Genomic DNA, 19579 nt, shown 5'->3' with positions numbered 1-19579 from the left:
TTTCAGAGAGGGCAAGCCACTGCCTAAGGCCATGCTTTTTGTAAGTGGCAGAGTCTTAATATGAATTTGAGTGCTACTAGCTCTAGAGTGATGCTACTTAGAAGGGTATTTGTGGAAAGAGGTAAAGTTTGAACAGAGCTAGGTGACAAGGGCATGAGAGAACATTCTAGAGACAGATAGATGGAAATCACAGGACCAGTTCCGGGCATGCACATGGATATGTGTGTACATTCCCAGACTGGCTGTGGTGATTAGGACTGAGTGGTGGAATGCTTTGATGCATTGGGGTAAGGAGGAGAGGGCAAGGCTGGACTGGAAGAATTAGGAAGGGTTATGGCAGCTCCAAAACCAGGCTAGTCGTTGAGGTTTGTTGATGGTCTAGTAACCTAGTTGTCATGGTATACATGGGCCTCAGAGGGGATAGCAAGGATCATGGGAAGGCTTGTTGGGAGAAATCTGTGGATGGAGCCAGGGCACAGGCTGGATCAGCTGTTTAGCACTGTTAGGAGAGTACTTTGAGCTGAAGATGGGTCTGCCACCTTCCAGGCCCTGGAGAATCAGTAGCCCAGGCAAAGCCCAGCCCTGGAGTTAGAGCAGGGTCAAGGAAGAGCAATGTAGGCTGTACCTTCAGATAAAGGGCACATCTGTAAATGGATGGAAGCAAGGTTGTGCACCTGCAGCTTTGTAGGCTTCACTTGTGCCGCAGCAGCCACACCGAGCAACTTCTAACTGAAGCGTAAACTGAATTTGTACCCTGAGGTTTTCTATACTGTTATTATTAAAAACCATACTCGAAACTGCCACATTATTCATGCACAGTACCAGGAGTGAGGAGAAATACATAGCTCCCTTGATTCCAGATTTTGAAAGATGAATGAACCGATTTTTCTTTTGACTACTTTTGGTGCTGGTGGTAGAGCTTCCTAACAGAAGGAGTGGGCAAGGCCAGATGGGTGCTTTGGTAGTATCATAGTCAGGGCCCCCTCAGATAATTTCCAATCCCAGATCAATCAAATGTGTGTCAGCTTTATAACTCTTCATTGGGTCTTCTCTGTCCACTTGAAATTGCCTGATTTTGCCACACTAGTAAGAAGACTTCTGAATCAGTGTTTCTCTGCCTTTCTCTACAATCTCCCTTTCCTTCCCCAATGAAATTTTAATACCACAGATATATGTGTATATATATATATGTTACTGTGCTTGGGGGTAATGTCACCCACATTGAGATTGTGTGATCTCCACAATTCCAGATTGCGCAGAGAGAATCCCGTTGGTGAGAAGAGGGGGTGTAAGAGCTGGACCCAGGCGTGGTTCCCAGGTCCCATGTTTATTTCCCTGTGCCTCTAGGAGAATAGTTTGACCTCTCAGAGCCTCCGTGTCTGGATTGGTTAAAAGCAAGTAACTGTACCTAGCTAATTGGGCTTCTGAAGGTCTGATGAGCTATTATATGCTCAGGCTTTGCACAGAGCCTTCCCTCAAAAGGCTCTTAGTAGTGTTTTTATCTTTCTTCTCCTGACACAGATTGACCTTGCCATTGATGGTGCTGATGAAGTAGATGCTGATCTCAATCTCATCAAGGGTGGTGGGTGAGTATTGTGGTGACTCTGGAGTATCTACCAGTTAATCCTTGGCAAAGCAAAATGGATTACAAAATAAACAAATTGCCACTGTGATATACCCGAGTTTGTCTTTCTACTAGGGTATTTATAGCTATGGCTGTAGAGCCACCAAATTGGCATTTCTGGTCATTAGTTGCAAAATATGGTGACTAGGAACCTGGGCCTCTCTAGTGAGATCATTCATTTTAATGGGTTCTCTGTATGTGCATTCTTCTGATTCAAGCTTTAAAACTGTGCAGGCTAAACCAAACATATTATTGGGACTAAATTATTAGGTCTGTGGGTACCAGGGTGTGATCTTTGCTTTAAAGCTGCTCTTACCTATGAGAAGTTAGTGATATGTTTGTTCATTCATTTAGAAAACATTTATATTGGATGTTTTTATGTGTTGCTTTGAGGAGTAGGGAGGAGTGAGTTGAAGAAGGTGAATTTTCCTGTTTTGCTGGTTCTTAGAATTAAGCAGACTATGAAATGACACTAAATTTGTTTATGTGCTCTCTGCTTTATTACCCTGTCAACCTATAGACCAGGTTGTTCTAAGCTTATTTTACTTCTTGATCTATAAACTCTTCCCCATTTACTCCTTGCTCAGATAATTTCTCCCTAAGCATGGCACTTCCTCACAGATGCATCTTAGATTATATTAGGCCTGGCCTAACTGGGAACCATTGTCCGTTTTTAGGTTCTCCCAGACACAGTCTAAGGTTCCCATAGTCCATTTAGTACAGCGGTTCTCAACCTGTGGGTCGTGACCCCTTTGGGGGTTGAACGACCCTTTCACAGGGGTCGCCTAAGACCATCAGAAAACACATATATAATTACATATTGTTTTTGTGATTAATCACTATGCTTTAGTTATGGTTGGTTACCACAACATGAGGAACTGTATTAAAGGGTCGCGGCATTAGGAAGATTGAGAACCACTGTTTTAGTAGAAGCGTCATGTCTTACCTTTGGCTGCCATAATAAAATACCATAGCCTGGGTGGCTGCAACAACAAAAATCCCTCGCAGTTCTGGAGGCACTTCAATTGAACATGGTGTCTATGGTCATAAAGACTTTATTGTTATCAGACCAGGGCCTGACCCTGTGAACTCATTTAACCATAATTACTTCTTAGAGGCCCCATCTCCAAATACAGTCACATTGGGGGTTAGAGCTTCAGCCTCAGAATTTGGGTGGGACACAGTTCAATTCATTGCACAGCATAATGGAGTTGGGTCATGTCCCTTAAGAATTAAAAAGTAAGGTTCTTTTTAAGTGCCAGAATTGAGTGGATTTGGGTTTTCTGTATCTCACTAGTTCCCAGATCAAGTTTTTGTTTTACCCATGTGTTCATTTTCTTTTTCCTATCCCTAGAGGCTGCCTGACCCAGGAGAAGATTGTGGCAGGCTATGCTAGTCACTTCATTGTGATTGCTGATTTCAGGTATAATGCTTAGTGTTGTAAATGTCCACCAAGGAGGTAGATTGGACCCCAGGCATCATTCTCATTTTATAGAGGAGGAAACAGAGAAATGGAGAGACTGCCTGACTACTTTCAGACTCATGACTAGGACTTAGGGCAGTGTCTAGGAGGATTTCTGTCCTGCCTTCATGCTGAAGGTAAATATTGTTATTTATGTGTCCTTTGGAATGAGGAGGAAATAGCTTGTCTCCCTTGTTAACAGAGCCCATCTTCATATATCAGTCATTTGATCCACAAAGACTCAGAGGAAGCAGAGCAAACACTGCTTCCCATGGGCAGTGACTCAGCACATACTGCTTCCTTCTGAGGTCATATGTGACTTGTGTTGTGGATTGGTTTTGACCTGGCTCTTAGATTCTCTTTCAGGATCCTAGTAGAAGGCACATGTGCTGAGCGTATTAATTTTTTTTTAAAGTATTTGCTTTTGAAATATAAAATAGCTGTAGAAAGAACATAAATAATAAATACCTGTATACCACACAAAGCTAGTCATACTAGATTTTAACATTTTTGTCATAGGTACTTCAGATACATTTAAAACCTCTGTATACTTGCCCCTGCTTTCCTCCTGTGCTATTTTACCATATAATTAAACCCGTTCCTGAATTTGGTGTTTATCTGTACCATTGAGCCTATTACATTTATTGTAGTTTTTAACTCTTTACTTCCAGGAAAGATTCAAAGAACCTTGGGGATCAGTGGCATAAGGGAATCCCCATTGAGGTCATCCCTATGGCTTATGTCCCAGTGAGCCGAGCTGTGATTCAGAAGTTTGGGGGCATGGTTGAACTTCGCTTGGCTGTCAACAAGGCAGTAAGTGGCCGGGGAGGTTTCTGGAGGATGTGCCCGGTTCTTAGTACTGTGTCAGCAGTTGTGGTGTAAAACTTTCTAGTGCCCACATGTCCTCAGTGTTTTCTGCTTTAGTTAGGGCCTCTGCCTGAACTGTGCAGTTAGCTTTCATGCACTTCTTTTATTTTTGTATATTTTATTATGTTGTTACAATAGTTCCAATTTTCCCCCCTTTGCTCCCCTCCACGCTGTACTCCCCTGTACTTCTTTTATTTTATTTTATTGTGTGGCTTCAGGTGAATCTTTTATTCTTTTAAATGGATACAAACATAATTTTTCAAGGATGGTAGCACAGTCGTTATCACAAGCATGTTCTTATGTTGGTTTTGCAGAGAAAGAATGCTAAAAGTCATGCTATTCTTATATATAATAGCATTCTGGCATAATTAAAGACATTTCTAATTGCCTCAACATTTAATGACTGGCAAATTCGCTTTCTGCCTTTGAGTAAATAAATGGTGTCTTTCAGGGAAGTGGTGGGAAATAGGTAATGTGAAGCCTGCTTCTTAAAATGGCCCTTGGCTCCAACAGCTGTCAGCCTCTTAGATTACCATTGAACTTCTCAGCTGTTTTCTGTAGTTCCAAATCCATTGCAGCCAAGTTTTCAAGTTCTTTTTCCTGGATCCACCTCAGAAGAGGAAAGAATAGAAAGGGCTTCTACAGAATTAAAAGCCTCGCTGTGGGCCTCCTGGTTGGGTCCCTGTAGCATGTAATCTTATGTCACAAGCAGATGGCAGGTCCACAGCATTGTTCCCTGGCTGCCTGGAGTGGTTTCCTGAGATGCTGTAGTTCATCCGGGAAGAGAAGCAACCTGGAATCCGGGAGCCTGTTTATTTATTTTAAATAGGTTTCTTGGTTTATTTTTAGAGTGCTGGCTCTATTAGTTTTTCTATTCAAACTCTTGTAAATAAAGCTTAATGTAGTGTGTGTTGTCTGTACCAAATGGGGAAGTGATTCTTTGTCTCCTGAGGGGCTGACACTCCTCAGCTGATCTGAACTTTCTATCCCATACCTGCCTGGACCACCCTGATTAACATCTGCTAAGCCCAGGCCCCCTGGGGCATCAAGTTTTTCAGGTTTCATGGTGTAATTTTCTTTTTTCCTCCTCTTTTTTTATTCTTTGGTTAAATTTGACAAAAGTAGAATTTCTTGGGGGATACGAACCCTTCCTCAAGAATACACTCCAGATACTTAATCCAAATGTTTCGCTTCAGCTTCTAAAGTTGCACTGAACTTGTTTTTCTTACCCATAAATAAACAAACAAAAAAAATTAAAAGTAATAATCCAAAAACTAAATATAGTATAACTATTAACTATATAAAAAGCTTGGGAGATATAGAAAAGAAAGATTATCTGTAACTCTTCCTTGATACATTTTTGTTTTGATGTGTTTTCTTCCTGGTGTTTTTGTGACTTTTTAAAATCATTGTCCTAATCATAGAGATTGTGCAGATCTCTGACCCTGGCTCCTTTTGAAGTCCAGGAGGAGATTGTTGGAAGTTCTCTCTCATAGCTGGGTTTATTCCAGATAAGAGCCTCAGCATCCTGTTTTCATGGAGGTCTTAACCTGCCTTTTCCTCCAGTCTGCAGGGGATCCCTCATTTCTTTCCCTTTGACTGCAGTGTTCTGTCAGCATTTGTGGTCTTAAGCATTTCCTAGTGCCCAAAGCTGTTGAGGAATCCTAGATTAATTAACTAAAACTACCCCCTGCCTATATGACCTCAGAAACCATCTCTACTTCCTGTCTTTGATGGGACTGCCTGATTGAAGAGTGAGATAGCATTGTCTCATTTTACATTATTAACGCTACTTAATGTGAAGCTCTTGAGACTATTGTGCCTCATTGGTGGCCTGCTGTAGTTTTCAGTCTAATAATAGCTAAGAATTGTTGAGCTGTCACCATGACCACTCCCTGTGGTCAGTGCTGACCCATGTGGTTTATACATAAGCTGCCTGCGAAGTGTGGATTGTTGCCTCCTTTCTGCAGTTGAGAATCTGAAGCCCATGGAAGTTAATGGCTCATCTGAGGTCTGGACTCAGATTCTGACTCCAGGCTCTTCTCATTACTGCCTCTCAGCACTGCCTTCTAGAGAGCATGAGGTGGGAATACTAGCTGGAGTGGGTTAGTTAGGATATTTGTCTTTGGTTATTGCCTCCACTTTCCTGTCTGTCTCTGCCTACTTGTGTCTCTATAGTCAGTAATATGGAAAATTATCTCCTAGGGTCCCGTGGTGACAGATAATGGGAATTTTATCCTGGACTGGAAGTTTGACCGCGTGCACAAATGGAGTGAAGTTAACACGGCTATCAAAATGATCCCAGGTAATGTGAGTGGCATTCACCCTCTCTGCATACAGCCTTTCCTCCCAGGACCTTTGCTTAAGAATCAGGGAACATTCATAGGTACAGACGATAGGCAAGATATTGTGCCACGTGTCATAGGGAATGCTCCCACCTGGAGAACATGATTTAAACCTGTGGAAAGCTTTGTGGCTGTGTAGAAGCCATGCCCTCAAACAAGATGGCATGTGTTAAATTCTGCTAGAATACCAAGAGTCTAGAGTGAGTAGAAGTTCTTTCTTTTGGGGAGTGTAGGGAAGTTCCATGGGAGAGAGGTGGCTTTTGAGCTAAGCCTCAGCATAATTAATCTAGACACTGCACAAAGTGTTTAAGAGTCTCATTTGACTCCCCTGTTTGATTGCATAGTTATAAAGAGCACACAGATTGAGCAAGGTTAAAGGATTTGCCCAAGGGCCGCAGCTTCAATGTGAGAGTCCCAGGTTGTTTCTAGACCCTGAACTTTTAGTCCTTCCTTCTTTGAGAGCCAGGTCAAAGAGGGGTTGTGTGACATGCACATTTGAAGCAGTGGAGAGCCTCTGATGTAGCTTTTATGAGGGCCCTGGGTAAAGTCTGGTGGGCAGTGTATAAGTGTGTGCTGGAGGAGATACTAAGAGCCCATACAAGGGGATTAAAAGGAGGAGGGAGAGGTGAGAAATATTAGTGTTATGATATTGAGAGACTAATATTCTAACTGGGAATACTTCATGACATGGAATATTCGTGGCTGATAAGGCAGATAAGGTCAGTTTAGCAGAGTATATTTGGCTGAGAGTAGATCCTCGAGCAGACTGCCTGAGTGAGGGTCCTAACCCAGCTTTGCTCTGTCAGTGTGGCTTCTGTGCAGTTAATACCTCTTCCTTTGTGAAAGAGGCTCATTCTAATATCTACCTCTTAGGATTGTTGGAGGATTCAGTGAATTAAATGGTGCTCAGCACACAAGGGAGTGTTTGAATGAGTGCATCCCTAGGAAAAAAGGGTAGTATCTTCATTAATTAAATATGCTAGAGTCTGAGTTATTCATGCTATTTGGGATTGGAAATAGTGTGAGTACATGCCATGTAACAAAGAGCTAATTTTTCCAGCCTTACTTTAGGTCACGATTTTAGTCTTCCATTGACAGTTTTTTACCAGATTTCTTAAATTTTTAAAAAGATGAGCTGAATTATGCTTATTCTCTCAGTGTGTTAACTTTTTGTTGGAAGAACTAAAGAGCCAAGAAGGCACGAGGAAGAGAAGACATAGAGGGCACTGTTAATAAAATGGGGGCATCCGTCTTAATGATAATGCAGACAGAGCCAGGGGACCAGGAGAAGATGCCTCACCCATGCCAGCACTGCTCCTCTGTAGGAGCTTTTCTCGCAGTACCACAGGGTGCCTCTGTTGCTCCTGTTCAGACCGCTCTTGGCTTATTGAGACATTGAGATGTCCTTCGTGAGAAACTTTCTTCCATACTTTGCTCCCCAGCTCAGTAAGTACATGTTATATCCTAGAGATGGTTAGAAGTTTGTCAACATGAGAAACATTCAAACCTGTAGAGAATTTTTGTGAGTTTATTTGAGCCAAACTGATGACAGTTGTCAGGAAGCAGAGCCTCAACAAGTTTAGAAAATACTTTGGAAAATGACAGTTTTACACCTTATTTATACATCACAATAAAAGGAGAAGGTATAAGGGGGTTACTTGAAATCCATTGGTGATAGATTAGGGAAGCAGGAGAAAGCAAAGTGGGGAAACCTCAGATTGGATAAAAAGTAAAATGATAGACACATACTTCTTTTACACAGGTGAGTACAGGATCCTTAACAGTCAACAATTAACATCATAATAATAACAAAGGGGATTTGTGGTCTCTGGTCCAGTGTGGTTTTTGTAGGTGGAGGGATCTGGAAAAGGTGGTCTTACGTTGGCACTCCAAAGGCATGTTATTGTAGCTGCAGAAGGACAATGGACAAGCTAAAGATAAAGATTGACTTTTGTCAGGGAAGATTCAAGCCTAGGGCATGACTATCAGCCATAAACTGGTTTTAGTTAATAAGTTTTAATTTCAGATCATCCTGTGTAGTTACTTTCGGTCTCCAAATTTGCAAGGTTGTCATGCAGGCCCTCCCCTGACCTTGTCAGGCTTAGCATGTGATCCCTTTTCTTCCATAGTTTTTAAGAACTTAAAGTGAAAAAAATGAAGAGAGGCTAGATATTAAATCATTTAGTACAACGCAACCAGGATCATCTGTGGTTTGTTTTCTCTTTTGTCTTTCCAATTTGGCACATTATAATAATTGCTGCTGGGCCAAGATCTAGGGAGGAAAAGCAGGGCAAGTTTCAGTCTGTCCCTGTCCCCCTGCCCTTGCCCCATGTCCATCCATGAGTGTCGCGGACCTCTGACCAGCAGAGTCCACGGCGTTGTGGATGAGGGAATAAATGCACAGCGACTGCAAGAATCCTGTGGAGAAGAGGGGACAGAAGTGGCCACTTTCTAGAGGAGAAAGCGCAGTTTGTCCCTGCCTTAACAGGCTTTTATTGATTTCTTAGGTGGATTACATCCAAGAAAGTTGTGAATCATTGTGCTAATCATTGCCTTATATGATTATTACTTTTACATGTTAGAGAAAAGAATGTTACACATGCATGGATGATAAGGATAACTTGTCTAGCCACATCCTGTTCTTAGAAATTGGCCCGGAATAGGCTCTAAGAGACTGGTTCAAGGTTACACGCTGAACATCTGTTGTTCTCAGCCCAGGATGAGGGGGTCCTTTAGCAGAAAGCAAGCTTTTTAACTATTATAGAAATGCAGGCCTGGTTCCCTGCGGGAAAACTGGTCTGTGGAGTGGGTCCTGCATGCCACCATGCTCCCAGGGGTTTTCCACTCTGGGGCTGAGCTACATTTGCCACCACCAAGCACCCCGGCTTCCCATACATGAGGTCACTTAAGAGAATAGCTGAACTGTGGATTCCCTTGGGTGATCCACTGAGTTACACCCAGAAAGACATTCTCTATAGAAGGGTTAGAGCTACTGGGGTTCTTTCCCTGTGTTCATGTTGAGCCACCTCTGCCTCTCCCACTTTGTGAAACCAGAAAAGCTGGTGTTCGTGCTGCCTGTCACCTACCAGACCCAATAAGCAGACACAGGGATTGAATCTTTATGGGCACTTTATTCAGATTGTTGGCAGTCTGAGAAGACTGCGGGTTTGAACCCTAACAAGACTGTCTTAAATTTCATTATAAACAGATCCTTTTTATACTGAGAATTAAAAGTATAGGTTACAAAGGTTTGGAATTCAGGGGAAAAGTTAATCAGATAAAAAAGCTGCAGCATTCTTTCATCTGTGTCTTGGGCCATGGTTGTCTCACCCAGGAGTACAATGGCTCAGATACCATCTTGATTGCTTGCAGTCCTCCTGAGGCACAAAGGTGGAACTGTTTATGGTCTCCTGGAGTCAAGGTGGGTCATATCTTCAGTTCCTGAAACAATAGCTTTTTCCATACATTTGAGTCCCCCATCATTTGGGGGTGGGTGGGTCAGTCATTCCCTTCATCTCAGTGACCTGAGGAGAGATTGCTTTCAGATTAGATCATAGACTACTGCCATTCATCTCTGCTCCTTTTTTCAAATATTCTCTGAACCTGGTTTGCCTTCTAGTGGATCGGGTGGAAGCTGTCACCTTGTATTACAGAATTTTTGAAAAGAATGGGTCTTCAGTGGTCGTTTTTCATATCTTTGTGTGGGAAACGCTCACAATAAAACACCGGGTCACAGACTTCAGCAGCAAAGTGAGGCGTTTGTTCACTAGTCGGCAGAGTTGGGCACGCAGTCAGCCAGGACATGCACACCCAAAGTAGACAAACTGGTTTTATACTAATAGAATTGGCTCCCCCTCCCATCTGCTCCCCCATTTCTCCATTACTGGTTAATCTGGGTTCACAACCTAACACTGTGAGAAACACTCACAATAAAACTGGGACACAGGACTTGAATAGTAAAGCGAGGGCTTTATTCATGAGTCTGCAGAACCGGGCTCACCCTCACAGCCAGGAGAATGTGCGCACTAAGTAGACAAAGAAACCTGGTTTTATAGTCTTAGCTTCCCCACCCTGAAATTGCCCTGAAAGTGATTATCTTCCCCACCCTAAAATTGCCACCCTAAAGTGATTAGCTTCCTCGCCCTAAAGTGAGATCAGTTAGCTTCCCCTCCCCTCTCCTTTTTCCCCGTTTCTCCATTACTGGTTACTCGGGAGTTACAATCTAACACGGTTATCTAAATGCCCCTATTGTGATTTGTAGATATGCCAGTGCTGTCAACTCCCTTCTCAGAGATCCTCTAATTACATTTACCCTTAAGACCCTTTAATTACATTTGCCTTTTGTTACTAATGACTTTCTACTGGTTTGGGAGTCACTATGTCCTTGTTTCTTACAACATGATTAACTACTAAACTCCGGGTGTGATTAAGGGTAATCTACTGATAGGTCTATCTCCAACTTATTTGCAAAGTTATCTAGCTATATCTTCCCATTTCTCTGTGTTTGGTGACTGTAACAATCTTCCTCCTTTTGATCCCAGAGATATGTGTGAGAAGCTGCGGAATGTCATTTCCTCGCCCCTCTTCCATGATTCATCTGTTAATTATCTCCTACTGGTTTGAGAGTCACTGACTTGCTTCTTTACCCCTAATAAGTCCCCGTCTCTTGGAAAATTGACTTACTCAAACCTCTAATTTGTTCCTTCAAAACCCATGAGGATTTCCCGATTCTCTGCCTCATAGCAAGGATTTTCTTCAGCCTCCAGGAGGAGATTACAGTATTCCTTCACTTATCGCGGGTATTACGTCCTAGACCACCCTATGAAGTCGGAACCTTACATTTATTCTACAATCTTAAACCTACGTAACTTTAACAACATGTATACAGTACCACAAAATCATGCGATATAGCAAAATATCCGCAATAAATAAATGTAATATTTTTAAAAATCCCACGATACAGTGAGGCCGCGATAAGTGAACCGCGATATAGAGGGACTACTGTACTCTGTTGTTAAATTACTGGCATCTGTATAGTTAGTGTAGTCTCAATCTCTGAACTAAACCTATGATGCAGGGAATAATACAGCAGCCTAAAGCAGTAAGGATGCCTGCTACAACTACGAGGGAGAGGAGACAAGAGCGTGACGTTGATCATTCCTTTCCAACTGCCAAACCAGTTTTCTAAACATCCTGTTATAGGATTGCTGATACCTAAGTTTTCTGCTAGTTCATTTGCTACGGTGGTCAGTCCCTGTAGAGCCTTAGTGATAGTCCCATCAGGAGCTGTATTATTGGGGATAAAATTGTAACACTGTTCCCCGAGCATTACACATACACCTCCTTTTTCTGCTAGCATCATATCCAGTATCATCCTATTCTCCCAGGTCATTCGACTAGTGGCATCTTACTGTTGAGCTATTTCTTCTATAACATCCCTGGTATAATTAATAAATTACTGCTGATTATAATAAATATAGTTTATCCAATCACTTATTTTTATTTAAGATTTTATTTATTTTTTATTTTTAGGGAGGGGGAAGGGGACGAGAAAGAGAGGGAGAGAAACACTGATGTACGAGAGAAATTGGTTGCCTTTCACAGAGCCATGTAACCCAGGCATGTACCCTGGCAGAGAATTGAAGCAACAACTTTTTGGTTCACAGGCCGACGCTCAATCCACTGAGCTACACCAGCCAGGGTTCAACACTCTTATTAATTGTTGACCACAAGAAGAGGACTGACTCAAACCCTGCGTTATTTGATTCCTAGCCTTGAACTCATCTGAAACTCCTTAAGGGACCCCAGTGGCATCGATATAGATGTGAGGATCAAATGATCCACCAGGGGCTGTTCACCTCTTTTTCATCACTACTTTATAGTCAAAATCCCTCCCATCTCCTTGGGGCTTTGGAAGAACCAAAGCCGTGTGTATAACTAAGATAATAGCTTCCAGCCATTGCTATGCAAAGGCATTTTGAAGGCTGTCCTCTTCCCTCACCCTCCAACTGCAGGCTCTGGGGAATTTGGGGGCCCTTACTCTGTAACAATTCACTCTCTCAGACTTAAGACCTTTTATAATCTTATAGAGGACAATGGGCAAAGGTCTTGTGCTCCTCTTGCTGCTTCAAGTTGGACATGGCAGTTGTTCTACCTACCTCTGGGTCTAGAAATCCCAAATAGAGTGGGAGTGAGGAGGGGAGGTTGGCCTTCCACATGGGGAAGGATTTTGTAAAGTCCAGGCCAGTTGGCTGTCCCCAGGCAACGGCATGCTCAGCTTCCATGGGCTTGCACTGCTGAACAAAGTGGCATCATTGTCATAATCTGGGGGCAACATATTTGGTAACGGGGTTAAAAGGCATAATTAAAACTATAACCACTAGATGACAACAGGCAGGTATTATTGTTTAATGTCCTACATTGGGAAAAAAAATTGGCTTCTTTGGCAGAAGGTGTGCAAGGCATGTCACATCTGTTCAAAGCCCTTTTGCTCACTAAACTTCGTTTTGGCTGAGGGGAATATTTTAGAATTTCCCCCTTCTCAGATCTCTGGGCCCTTTCTGTCCAAGTTGTGGGACCAAAAAAGAGAAACCAGTTTTAATGTGAAGCCCACAGATTGCCCCACACTTTACCAACCCAACCACTTAGTTCAACCAAACCATTGAGTTTCAAGAGGTGGTGATGCAGATGGGCTTCTTAAGAGAGGCCTATACGTACAGACAAATTACTCAGGTAATGAGATTATGGGTGTATGCCCTATGCAAACAGAAGGTAGAATATACATGTTAACTCACACATCATAATCCACAAACCCGCCTCTGAATCTGTAAGACTGTAGAGACATCCAGCCACAGGGCCTTTGCTGCAATGATATTTAACAGTGGCAATTTGACAGGTCCTCCTTGCCTGTAGATTGAACATTACTGATGATTTTATAAACCTACTTTTAACTTCTAAATGAAAACAAACTTTCTAAGACACTAGCTGCACTAGTTTATAGTCTACCACTGAGCATTGTGATCTTCCTCAAATCATGATTTTTCTCCTTAAGATTACCCTCCTTGTTGTTAAAGGGACTGCATTAAGTCCAGTTTTAATTTAGCCTGTTCATTTGCATAAACACAACAAGAGCAGCAATTGATCACATATAATCTTTTAAGTCTGCTTTACTGGAACTCACAAGAGGAACCTTCAGGTCAACCTTCAGTCTGGCCTCTGGGCACAGAAGCTGAGTCACACACCTGCCATCTGGCCTTGCAAGTCCTTCAGGCTTTCCATTGTGTCTTAAGGTTCCTCCTAGCCATCTATCAGGAAAACAAACTTCATTCCTTCCCTAGAAAGATTGTCATGAACCGCACAACCAACCAGGGTATCACGCTTTTTCTTCCTTGGCTTTCATTAGCCTTGAAAGTCAACTCCCATTTCTCAGGGCTTCTGGTAACAACCAGAGCCTAGGCATGCCTCCTTCAGGCATGATATCCCAGTCAAAGCCTTGGCTGACAAAACCACCATGAGTAAGTAGTCCTATTAGTTTTTTGCCAAGGAACCTTATTGTTACAGAGTGAACCTGGCTACAGGTTCCATTAGTCCCATCTGGGCTTGCCAAAACTGTTACAGAGTGAAAGGGGGTTCTTTCATGTGGCACCTTGGTATAAAACACAACAACTCGTCGGCAGCCGTCCGTCTCGAGAGACGATGGTGTAGCTTCTTAAGAGTCTATCTGCACCGCCGAGAATGGCTGTGCAGTCCGACTCGGGAGTGACACGGTATCTGTCTCCTCCCGTGTTGAATCGACATCTTGCGATGACGCTGGGGTGTCCTCTCCAGTGAAGCTGAAGCTACAGAGCCTGGGCAGGGTGATATGGAGGGTCTGCTGTTGCCCATGCAGCAGACGCCCCCTCTCTTCGCAGCTGAAGGGTCCAAGGGAAAGACGGAGTCAATACAGCTTGGCTTCAGGTGCGCCGCAGGAGTTGCCGGTGTTGACTACAACGTCAAACCGCCTTAGGGACTCCGGCTCCGGATTTTCTGTCGGGGTTTACTCCCTTAGCCTTTCCCCTGAAGAGGTATGCCGCAAGTCAGCGGAGGTTTTTTGGAGTCAGAGTTTTCCTTCTCTGATGTGCCCTGACTGGAAGATCGAACCAGCGACACTTAGCTCGCAGGCCGACGCTCAATCCACTGAGCCAAACCAGCCAGGGATAAACACAGGAAAACAGGTCTTTATTTACAATATTCCAACCTGGGGAGGACAGTGAGCACTTCAGCTCAGAGCCCTGTTCTCCCATGGGACCCAGCACTTCCCTTGCTCCCCAAAAAGCTAGAAGCCAAAAGCATGCCCAAAAGTTCCCCATCTGTTATCTGTTAGCTGTCTCCTTCAGGATCTGGGGTACGATATCATCAGCCTCTGTATAACAGTCCAGGAAAACATGTGTCATATTGCACTGGATCACACATGATTCTCTGTTTGCCTTTTCAAAGCCACATGGAGTTCTCCTCTGCCCTCCTTGCAAACCATGTGGATCTCCTTTGTTTCTCTCAAAGCTGCATGGAAATCTCCTCTTCTCAAAACCACATGGAGAACCTCACTAAAATGTCTGCCACATTTTTTAAAACCCCTGACTGCATCCTCTGACACAGTGGGTATGGTAACCGGATCTGACCATTCACAGATCTTTGCGCAGGCTCTGTATGCTCTTTCCATACCATTCCATGGTCAAAACCCCTCCCATCTTTTTGGGGCCTTGAAAGTATGAAAGCCATTTGCGTAACAAAGACATTAGCCACTAGCCACAGGCATGTGAAGGCATCTTAAAAGCTATTTCCTTTCCCCATCCCCCAACCTGCAGGCTCTGGGGATTTTTGGAGACCCCCACTCTGTAACATGTCATTTCTTAATTCTATAGAATGCCAAATACTGGAGGGTTCAGGTAGGGAGAAAAATATAAAGGCGTGAAGGAAAATCCTTGTCCTTCAAAACTGCATTTCCATTCATGATACCTTCCATTACTAAAACCAGACAATTTCTTTGCCAAGCCTTTATAAACTTCTAACAGACCTTTTCATTTTCATGCCTTACACTTTCCCTGGGAAACCTTATTTTTCCTTTCAGAGCATAAACAGAGAAATAATTCAAAACAAAGACAGCTAGGCCCTCTCTCTCCAGTTGTCCACTGGTCCCCTGAGAGACGTGCCCTTGGCAAAGACATGTTCACTTGCCCAGGCTGGAACACTCAGCAGCCCTGAATGACCCTTCCTGGATCCTGGGTGGCAAGAGGAATTTTCGCCAACCGGTTTAGATGACCTTTCCTAGGGTCTCATTAGTCAGAAACAGATACAGAGAATTCCACAACAGAACAGACCAAAATATGCTTTTATAAAAATCAACACAAGCGGCTGAGGTTTCCTTTTCCCAGGTAAAAACTTCCATAACTGTTTCCTTTTTATCTTTACGACATTCCACAGACGTTCTGCAACATTCACAAACTTTCTAAGTATCCTTTAGATTTAACCAAAACATGCTTCCAAACCTTGTTCTTTTCCACACTGTGAAGGCTATACTCAGACTCAGTATCTGGCAGCTAAAAGTTTCTAGATTTTCAGAGATATCCTGCAGCTTTTTGAAGTTCCTGCTTCTTCTCTCTTCTAACGTGCACTTTCTGAGCTTTCCTGAGGAGTTTTTAAATTGTTCTCTTTGGCCCATTCATCTACCATCTGCAATTTCTTACAAATATCTGGCCAGTTTCTGTTACAAAGGTGACTTTTAACAGTCCCTGTCCTCCTACAGTGTTCTCTGAATTTAGACCAGAATCCTTTCTCATCTGGTCCCTGAGCCTCTGTAGGAATGCTGATGGAGTTTCATCTCTTTCTTGCTATATTTTGAAGGCCTTGGAGACAATCTGTGCTTGGGAAACGGACTCCTTGATTCCCCTGGTGATGGGCTTCTAAAGTCTCTCATCTGAGCCCTATCCTCCGGCCCATTTTTATCCCATTCAGGCTCTATATTGGGAAACTTCTGTTTGGCCGGGACAATTCCCTGACTAGGAGGATGTTCCCTTTCACATATCCTCATAGCAGCCCGTCTGATCACTCCCTTCTCTTCCCCACTGAAGATGTCTAGTATAGACATTAATTCCGTCCACATGTATGTGCTGGGTCCAAGGAACTGATCTAATTGTTCTGCCAATCCAAAGGGGTCTTCTACCAAGCGCTTCATATTGCGCTTGAAGTTTCTAACTTCAGTGCTTGTTGAAGGAGCATTTGACATATCTAATATGTCCTGGACCCATGGAGACCTCCCTAAGGGGAAACATCGGCTGCTCTGAGGGAATGGGAAAGTACTTCAGGCCTTACTTACATCATTCTAATTCTTTTCTTAAATCTAGAGGATGTTCCCGCCGGTGCTGTGGGTGTCATGGGCACAGCTACCAGTTGGGCACCTGTTAGGTGTCCTTGGCCTGATTCGTCTGTACTGTCTGTCCGAGTCCCTCCGCCCAGTTGGCCGCCGGCTGGCCAGGGTTGTAAGGTGGTGGGAGACAGGGCAGAGGGTTCCAGGCTTTATCTTCTTTTTCATTTATAGGGAAGAGACCTGTAGACCTGCTGGTAGGTTGTAACCAGCAGAGAGCATATTCCTTCTCTTCCTTAGAAGCTCATGCCTGATAACTCACACATAAGATCAGGGCTTGACAAACCCAAGTGTAATCAGACCCAAATTGGGGCCAGAAAGCAGATTGCCCCTTATTGGGTTCCTTTGGCCAAAGGAAACAGCAATATTTTACCATTTTCTGTTTTTTCTTATTCTGGGTCTGAGGATCTTTTCCCCGATGCTCTAATATTTTCCCTAATGGACTGTTGGGTGGAATGTCTATGGGGTGTTTCTTTGCCTCATTTTCTTTAGTTTCCCTAGGCTTAGAATTTTTCTCATCCTCCGTCGATTCCCGTGGCTGTGACTGAATCTGGTTGTGTACTCAACCCCCCTTACTAGAGGTTTCTTGAACATGAACCTGTAAGCTCAACCCCCCCCCCCCCCCCCCCATTATTGGAAGTTTCTTGCTCACACCCTGTATACTCAGACCCCAGTACTGGAAGTTTGTTGTTTGTAGACTTCCTATGCTCAGCCCCTCTTACTGGAGATTTCTTATATAGGGAGACACTGTGAGCTCAACCCCCCTTATTGAAGGTTTCTTGTTCGTGCCCTGTGTGCTCAGTCCCCTGTGCTGGAGATTTCTTGCACACACCCCAAGATTCACTTTGTCCATCTCCAGATTCACTTTGTCCGTCTCCGACCATTTCCCTCTTGGGAGAACTGAACTGCGGATTGGGACTCTGCACTCCATATCTTGAGATACATCTCAGCCACACACACTCGACCCCTGAGGTTGCCCAACCACCAAGGCAGTACTTAAGTCTGATTTTCCTACCTTGGCCCGTGCACGAGGTTGCCTGGTTACCACAGTGTTTGCTTTTGTTTCTCCCTTGAGTCGGTTCTACTGGTGTCCCAACAAGAAGTCTCAGGTCCACTTCCGGACACTGTGAGATGGGTGTGTTTGGGGGCGAGCAAGTAGGATGCGTCTCCCTGTCTTGGCTCAGAGCTCCTTCCTGCACACAGGCAGAGGATCCCAGTTGAGCCCACAAATTGTGAGAAACGCTCACAATAGAACACCGGGACACAAGACTTCAGCAGGAAAAAGAGGCGTTTATTCACGAGTCTGCAGTCGGGCGCGCATCCACCCTGGGGCATGCGCGCCCGAAGTAGACAAAGTAAACTGGTTTTATACTAACACAGTTAGCTCCCCTTGCCTAACACGAATAGCTCTCCCTCCTCTCTCCTTCTCCCATGTTTCTCCATTACTGGTTAATCCGGGTTCTAACATGATTAACTACTTAACTAAGGTTAGAGTTAACTAAGGGTAATCTAGTTATAGGTCTGTCTCCAACTTATTTGTAAAGTTATCTAGCTGCATCTTCCCATTTTTCTGTGTTTGGTGATGCCAGTCTTCCTTTTAATCCCAGAGATGTGTGTGGGGAGCTGGGGAATGTCATTTCCTGTGCTCTTTTTCATGATTCATATGTTAATTATCTCCTACTGGTTTGAGAGTCACTGGCTTCTTGTCTACATTTGGGAAGCTGCAGTCATGACACAGTTTAGTGCCAGGGACCTTTGTGTTTCAGCAGGTTTGTTCACCCCCTGGCTTTTCATTGAAGATAGATGAGTTTCTTTATATATTGGGGGGTGTCTTTGGAAGTTTAAATTTTATTTTTTTTATTTCATGTAGTTAATATTATAAGAGTAAGCAGTGAAAAGTCTCTTCTACCCCTTCAGCGTTCCCTGTCTGGGAGTCAGCCAGTGTTACCAAAAATTGTATCTTCTTGAGTTGTTCTTTGGTCAACAAATCAATCCTCACCTTGTCCTGCCCCTTTTCACACAAGCAGAAGCACATTAGATGCAGGTCTTTGCTTCCTAGTTTTTCCTGTCTTGGAGATTATACATAATAGTTCAGAAAGAGCTTCCTTATTCTTCTTTTTAAAATAACCGTGTGACTGGCCCCACCCTCCTGACTAGGGAGTATTAGAGACACATAGGGAAAAACTAAGGTGTGTGGCTTTCAGACAGTCATTTTCCCCCACGTACCCTGACTTTTGCAACGATCATGTGCAGAGCCTTTCTTCCACACAATCAAATCATATTCTCTTTGGGGCAGATGACTCCCTGAGACCCTTCCCCACCACAAAGGTCCCCAAGCCCCAGGCTGGCCTTGATACACACTGAGACTTTTTCTGAGTGACCTAGCACTGGTGCTGAGTTTGAATCTGTATCAACCCGGTGAACACCTCTTGCCCTTAACTGCTGACTCACTGAGAACCTACCTCACGCAACTCATATTGTAGGAGGCTCTTTCGTGGCTAACAGGCAGCCAGCAGGCGGAGCCAGGTCTTGAGTGCTTTGGGTCTTTTGCTGCCCTGCCCTGCTCAGTACTGGTCGTAGTCAGCCTGGGGGCACGGCTTGGCCCCTCCCATGTGAACACAGGGCCAGCAGAGGCAGCCAGCGCCTGTGGATTGCTTTGGAGCTCTAAACAGGCAGCACAGGCAGTGCCTGAACTTGATCTGCCTTGGAATCTCTCCCAGAGGCCCAGGAACCAGTACATCCAGTGGCTGGCTTCAGACTACATCAGAGCACAAGCCAGGTAGCTCCATAAGGGGCATGCTCAAATGGAGATGTCTGCAGGCTCCAGACCTTGCTGGAGCAAATTCCACTTCATGGGGTCAGCCCCTGCACAGCAGCTCCTA

At 44.0% G+C, this 19579-nt stretch overlaps 1 protein-coding gene and 1 long non-coding RNA gene across 5 annotated transcripts in view; one reads left to right on the top strand and one right to left on the bottom strand.

The window, feature by feature from the left end:
• Positions 1–19579, top strand: part of RPIA (ribose 5-phosphate isomerase A) — a 63910-nt gene that overhangs the window by 31629 nt on the left and 12702 nt on the right. For 2 of the 4 annotated variants that reach the window (XM_090269921.1, XM_090269924.1), the window contains 5 exons: positions 1522–1586; positions 2979–3047; positions 3758–3899; positions 6159–6258; positions 9671–9719. In XM_090269921.1, the coding sequence (XP_090126047.1) occupies positions 1522–1586; positions 2979–3047; positions 3758–3899; positions 6159–6258; positions 9671–9719 (425 nt within the window). Of the gene's footprint in view, positions 1–1521; positions 1587–2978; positions 3048–3757; positions 3900–6158; positions 6259–9632; positions 9720–19579 lie in introns of those variants that run through there. The other 2 variants (XM_090269923.1, XM_090269922.1) reach the window with 2 other exon arrangements.
• Positions 9410–17944, bottom strand: LOC150015583 (uncharacterized). Its single transcript, XR_016509747.1, has 2 exons — positions 17713–17944; positions 9410–9822 (listed from the first exon to the last, which is right to left on the bottom strand). It is a non-coding gene; the product is annotated as an uncharacterized LOC150015583 (long non-coding RNA).

The sequence above is a fragment of the Furipterus horrens genome, unplaced genomic scaffold (genome assembly GCF_987537825.1).
Source record: "Furipterus horrens unplaced genomic scaffold, mFurHor1.1.pri manual_scaffold_3, whole genome shotgun sequence".
Classification (NCBI taxonomy): domain Eukaryota; kingdom Metazoa; phylum Chordata; class Mammalia; order Chiroptera; family Furipteridae; genus Furipterus; species Furipterus horrens.
Note: the sequence above shows the minus strand (reverse complement) of the source record. Positions and strands in the feature narration are given on the sequence as shown.